Source organism: Echiichthys vipera (assembly GCF_963691815.1).
Source record: "Echiichthys vipera genome assembly, chromosome: 12".
Taxonomy (NCBI): domain Eukaryota; kingdom Metazoa; phylum Chordata; class Actinopteri; order Perciformes; family Trachinidae; genus Echiichthys; species Echiichthys vipera.
In genome coordinates this window covers 9,876,944-9,883,350 of record NC_139837.1, presented here as the reverse complement: position 1 = coordinate 9,883,350, position 6,407 = coordinate 9,876,944, and the positions used below count along the sequence as shown (strand labels likewise).

General features: G+C 40.2%; 1 protein-coding gene across 2 annotated transcripts in view; it reads left to right on the top strand.

The window, feature by feature from the left end:
• LOC310954629 (guanine nucleotide-binding protein G(q) subunit alpha-like) overlaps positions 1 to 4,763 on the top strand; it is a 24,900-nt gene extending 20,137 nt beyond the window's left edge. For both annotated transcript variants that reach the window (XM_083924212.1, XM_083924213.1), the window contains exons 5-7: positions 1,180 to 1,309; positions 1,496 to 1,649; positions 2,989 to 4,763. In XM_083924212.1, coding sequence (XP_083780338.1) covers positions 1,180 to 1,309; positions 1,496 to 1,649; positions 2,989 to 3,179 — 475 coding nt within the window. In that variant the 3' untranslated portion in view covers positions 3,180 to 4,763. The remainder of the gene's footprint in view (positions 1 to 1,179; positions 1,310 to 1,495; positions 1,650 to 2,988) is intronic.
• Positions 4,764 to 6,407: the final 1,644 nt, after the last annotated feature.

The following is a 6,407-nucleotide window of genomic DNA, read 5'->3' as shown; positions in this document are numbered from 1 at the left end:
GTATGACACTTCCATTTAAGAAGCTCAGTATTATATTTATTTCAAGAATATGTATTTCCTGCTGAAGTTGGAGACACTACCTGATAATCTGCTTCTCAGCTGCCTGTGTATTCCAGCGCTGCTCAGCAGGTTTTTGATTTTTTCCATAGCTTCTATCTTTACTATAAAATCCAAAGTTGAGCCACAGCTGTTATTCTTTATGTATATTGTTTTTTGTTTTTTTTATATGCATACTGTTCTGAGATGGAGGGCAGGAAGAGGGTGTCATCTGAAAGTTTTGACAGTAAATATTAATTTAGGTATGAAAACAAACTGGTTTGTATACAAATCGGGTTCTCATTCATTATCTGTGGGGCAGATCCAAATATTTACAAATAATTGTTTATTTTCTAGTTTTTCAGTAAAGCTGCTTTTGCTCACATTGTTACTACAAAACAATGGAGAAATAAATAAATGTTCCTAAATGGAGTGGTATTGCTTTTAAAACTGATCCTAGATCTGTCTCAAACGGGGAACTTTCATTTTTGCAGTGGCATGCATGACTCACCTAATTACAAGGACAAAAGCATATTCACACTGCACATTGGTTTGTTGTTTGTTTAGTTTCTTGCAAAATGTAGAGATTTGCACACGTTTGCTCTGAGACCCTTTAAAACACACGACCAGGAGCTTGTGAATTTGATGAATCTTCTTCTTAAGGTTTTGAATCCATCAGGTGTTTCTGGAACAAGTCTGCTTAAAATGAAGTTAATAGAGTCCTCTGTCTGTCTTTTTAAAAACAAATGAACGGACCCACAATAAATGATAGTAAAAATGTGCTTCCATGGGTCCTAGTGTGACAGACTATACCTTTATATGGGTCATGAAACAGAGAATGTTTAGGACTGCTGGACCTGAAACACATCTGTTCCTCTATTTTAGAGTTTTTCTGCTATTTACACCTTTTTTCGTTTTTACAAAGCAGGCCATAATTTGGTATTTCTAATGTAATTACCGTGATGGATTCAAAGCCTCCTTAAGAATAAGAAATGTCTTTAAAGTCATTCCAAAAATATTGAGTATTTGAACTTCTGTCCTGTTTAACACAATAGTTCACAGAACTGGGCCGCCAAGATATGTGTGCTAATGTTTTTCCCATCTTACTATCCTCCTCCACCTTCACCTTCATCCTGCCATCAGGATGGTGGACGTAGGGGGTCAGAGGTCAGAGAGGAGGAAGTGGATTCACTGCTTTGAGAATGTCACCTCCATTATGTTTCTTGTGGCACTGAGCGAGTACGACCAGGTCCTGGTGGAGTCCGACAATGAGGTAGGTGGACGTAAAAACGTCTTCACCATTCATTTAAAAATATTTTTGTAAAAGCATGTATTTTCACATGGATACACACATAAACCAAAGCAGTAATACTGTAATATGTAGTGTAATGCAAAAGATGTCAAGAAATGAAACTAAACAACATGACTCTTCTCACTGTTCACCTGCTCTCTGCACCAGAACCGTATGGAGGAGAGTAAAGCTCTTTTCAGGACGATCATCACCTACCCCTGGTTTCAAAACTCCTCCGTCATCCTCTTCCTAAACAAGAAGGACCTGTTAGAGGAGAAGATCTCCTACTCACACTTGGTGGACTATTTCCCAGAGTTTGATGGTGAGATCTCTCTCTCCATCTCTATCTCTATATCTCTCTCTTGCGCAATTTGCATTTGAAAATCTTAAAATATAAAATAAAGCCTTAAGTTAATGTTAAAACACCACTTTGAAATGGGTAATGACCATAGTCTTTGCAGGAAAAGTAACACTGACGTTATCACTTTCAATCATCCTGTCAATTATCTCTTGTGTCAATATCAAAAAATGTGAAATGTATAGTGTATTATTGGCAAAGAATGAAGGGATTTGCTTTAAAGGAGTCACTCAACATTTTGGGAAATACACTTTTTTGCTTTTTTCACGTTTGGAGTAGAAGATTTATATCACTGTCATCTCTATGTAAGGAGATTTCAGTTATCTCCCCGTAGCATAATAACAGGAAGCAAAGGGAAACGGCTTACGTGGCTCTCTCCAAAGTTAAAAACCCAGCACCTCTAAATCTAAGTAATTGACACCTTTCTTGTGTCTTGGCGTTGTGACCAAACATTAGTGTCAGGGGGTGTCTTTTAAGACTCTGGCAGTTTCACAGTATATTAGGGATTCTATAGCTCCACACTGAATGCAGAGACATGACCGTGTCAATTATGAATACCCTGATTTCCCTGACTGCCGACCTACTCCTTTTTAAATTGTAGTTTTTATGGTCAATTTATAATATGTATAATAATAATGTAATTAGGGCTGTCAATCGACTCAAGTATCTAATGACGATTTGTCGTATTATTGTCTATAGTTAACTCGTGATTTATTGCAAATTAATCACACATTTTTTTATCTGTTCTAAATTAACCTTCAATGGTTATATTTCAAGTTTGTAACTTATCAGAGTGGACACATATTCTTGCTTTATGCAAATATGTGTATATTTTTATTGCAACAAACCAAAACAATAACAAATAGTCTCCTGAAAATTCTCCAAAATAACCTCAAAGGTACTGAATGCTCAAAAAATATGCTGAAAGGGCACATTGACCTGACTGTAACATTACTTAGTAGTAATACCACAATGTGCAAACAATCCAGCGTGGTCTGCCTTTGGGGAGGGAGAGGAGGGCTCTCTATCAGTGTGTATACTTGGCCAGCAAGTGGTATTAGAGACTTGATGTCAAACAGTAAATGCAGATAACTTTGGTCGAGAGAACCATCTGACTTTGAAGCGGAACTTGTCATTCAAAGGGTTTGTTTCTGCGTGCCATCCACAATGTTACTGCTGCATCGCTTCCTGATTTTCCACACTACGGGGCGGGCCGAGGGTCATAAGAAAAGAACGTGCATTAATCGTTCCTAAAAAAAATCAATATAATCAATGTTTGTGTGTGCCCGTCTCTTTTTCTCAGGTCCCCAGAGAGATGCACAGGCAGCACGGGAGTTCATCCTCAAGATGTTTGTGGACTTAAACCCAGACAGCGACAAGATCATCTACTCTCACTTCACTTGTGCCACGGACACTGAGAACATCCGCTTTGTGTTTGCAGCTGTCAAAGACACCATCCTACAGCTCAATCTCAAAGAGTACAATCTGGTGTGAGGACCCATGTATGACGCACATCTCCTCCTCCATTGCACAAATGCACACCTCTTTGGGAGTGTGCACTCAAGTTCACACTCATTACACAGCACACCATGCCGGCTCTCGCACACATGCACACAAGCACACACATGCACACACACGCCAACAGAACCCTTCCCTTTTTTTTGTCCCCAGTACATTCACAAACCCTCCCACCTACAAACGCCGCCCCTCTTTCACCAAAGCTCGCCCTCTTCCTCCATCACTCGGCAGCTTGTTGTGTCAGAGTCTCTGCTCCTCCCCAAGCTGCTCCGTGTGTCAGATTTGGCCCCGGCTGCTGGCTCTGGCACATTTCATCAGGCACACAAACCTTTCATAGAGACTGTACAGTGACTGAAGGGGACTTTGGTGTTTGTGTGTGTGTGTGTGTGTGTGTGTGGTTTGTTTGTGTGAGTGTGTGTGTGTATTTGGGGCAGCATTGGCTAGCGAGGAGCTGTGTTTTGGTGAATAGCGGCATCAAACCCCATCGGCCCTCCGGAGTTAACCCACAGAGGTGTGCGATCAGATCCTCCGTCATGTCCTTTCTGAGCTTCTGTCAGTGTGTAAAGAAGCGACTACTGTATCTCCTGAAACCAACTAAGAACCAGCGGGTGGCATCACGCTTTTTGGGACAGAGTGACTTGGACAGGAAGTGAGGTCGCACACCGTACACAAGGGGACTGGGCTGAGGATTCTGTCTCCATCTCGCATCTATGAATGTACCCACCAGTGTGAGCATCGTAATCGCAAAAAAAAAAAAAGAAAAGAAATAAACATTATGAAGTAAATGCATATGTAAACACACTTAAGACAAAAAGCACGAGAGGGCAAGACATGGCTAATCAAAATCTGTTCATTGCTAAGATTTTTAAAATGTTTTTAAATGATAGAAATTTGTCGCTACGTCTACTTCTATTTAAGAAATAATGGCTAAAAGGAATGATGATAAGAAGTGGTAAGAAAATCTATAAAAACGTTTAAACTTCAAAACGGACATCTTGAAAAAAAAAAAAAGCAACCAGAAATATACATAAGTATCCTTTAAAGATTTCTGTGGGTTGTTTTATGTTTAAGTTAATCACATCGCTTCCCTCCTCCAGATGTTTTCGGTATGGTTTCACAGGGACAATCTTCCATGTGACCGTCACAACATCTGGCTCCACTTATACACCCCCCCCACACCCTTATTACAAAACACTAGTAGCGGGTGAGAGGACCCTGCTTTTAACACAGGCTCTACTCTGATTGGTAGAAGCAGATGTGGAGGGGAGCGTGATGTCATCAGTGTTGATCAGCCCACAGAGCACGTCTGCAGCTCGGGCTGAAAAGTAGCTTATTCAACAAAATAAAAGCTGTAAATTAAACACGCCGACACCCCGGGGTGCGAACGGATTCCACGCGGTAACATCTCTGATGGCGTCACACCTGCGTCACTCAGCCGTCCAAATCAGACACACTTCCTGACGGTGACCTAGTCATCGCATCAGGACGTGCCTCTGTTTACTTTTTTTTAATTATTATTACTGTATAGTCACTTTGTTTATATAAAGATTGCTTGCTGTTGAGTGGTAAGAGAAAAGGGTGGGGGTGGGGGCGGGGTTGCGGGGGCGGGGCTATGACCCTTTCACAGAAAACGCACTCTGAAGTCTGCAAACGTTTGTGTATATTCGTTTGTAAATACATATACACAAATCACTCCTGTACAAAAACGCTCTGTGGTACACCATCTTTGGCAAAAAACAAAAACAAACAAAAAAAACACCAACAAAAAAAAGTATCCACTTCTTTCATTAACATACCGCTTTTTCCTATGAATTTATGGTAGTAGTTATACTGTGATTATGGATTTTGTTCACTTGATAAATAGGACTACACAGAGCTGAGCGGTGTTGCGGAAAGGATCGGCGAGGAGCAATAGTCGGAGAAAAGAGGTTCCTCCCAGCCGGCCTCATGACTCCACACTACTGCTACAGCTCTGGCTCCAGTGCATACTAACTAAGTCTGGTAAAAAAATCTTCACAGTATGGTGACGAGATGATTTTAAGAGTAATTAAAGACTTTTTTTTATTTATCTAATTTATGGACCAGGTTTGAAGGTGTTGATAATTTGACTGCTTTTGATTCTGTCATGTTGAAGTGCTCCTTTTCTCATGGCGGAGCCTACTTGAGTCTGAACTGCTGTAAAAAAACAAAAAACGAATGTCTGGTATAGTAAGGACTTTATCTCTGCTTTCTATTTCTTATTGAGACATTTCCAGTTGTACTTCGCCATCTCCATCCATGATAATACTGTCTTTTTTTTTCTTTCTTTTTTTTTAAGGAGCCCTCACATTTGTTTTGATTTAAAAAACCAAAAACACAAAAAAAAAAAAAAGAAACTTGTATTTCCTCTCAGTTTGTAGACTCGGCGCTGTAACGCATACCTAGAAAAATGTACAGTACGAACGTAGGTGGACTTTTTTTATCAGTGATTGAAGACCCACGCGGTCCATGCTTGCTGTTTGTAACTTAACACAAAAATTCTGTTGGTCGGTTTTCGCATTGTTTATTTCCAGTTTTTGGAGGCTTGCTTTGATAGTGCCAGTGAAGTGCAGATATACTTTTTTGGTCTTTGACCTTTTCTACAAGTGACTTATCCTTCATCCTCATTAAGGGCTATCACAGTGCATCAGACAGCGGGGAGTGGAGTACAGGACCACAGTGAACCAAGTCACCCACGACTAATCCTAGTTTATAACTGAGAGATTACTTGCAGTATGTGCTATAAGAAGTATAGGCAGGGTGTTAATGCAAACATAAGGTGTGTGTGTGTAGAGAGAGGGTTTACCAACACTAAACCGTATTCTTTATGTATCTGGCCCTTTCTGTGAATTAAGCGGACGCAGTATCTGGTTTTCCAACCTCCATTATAACTTTGCATCAGTATCACAGTGTTACCTGTAATACCTTGTGCAGTATAGAAACACGTATCACTAAAGACACTACTTACTACCAGGACAAGTATTGCAGGTTTCCCAAGTATTTGACTTAAATGACCATTCTCGTGGCTTTACGTTTTGTTTTTTTTTGTTTGTTTGTTTTTTACAAACAAATCTCATACATTATAGATAACCATTTCCTCCAGGCTCTGAATTGATTTACGTCTTTGCACGCAGCTATTGGCTTCTGGTCCTGCCAGTAAAGTTTAAGTACCTTCATTCTGAGTGA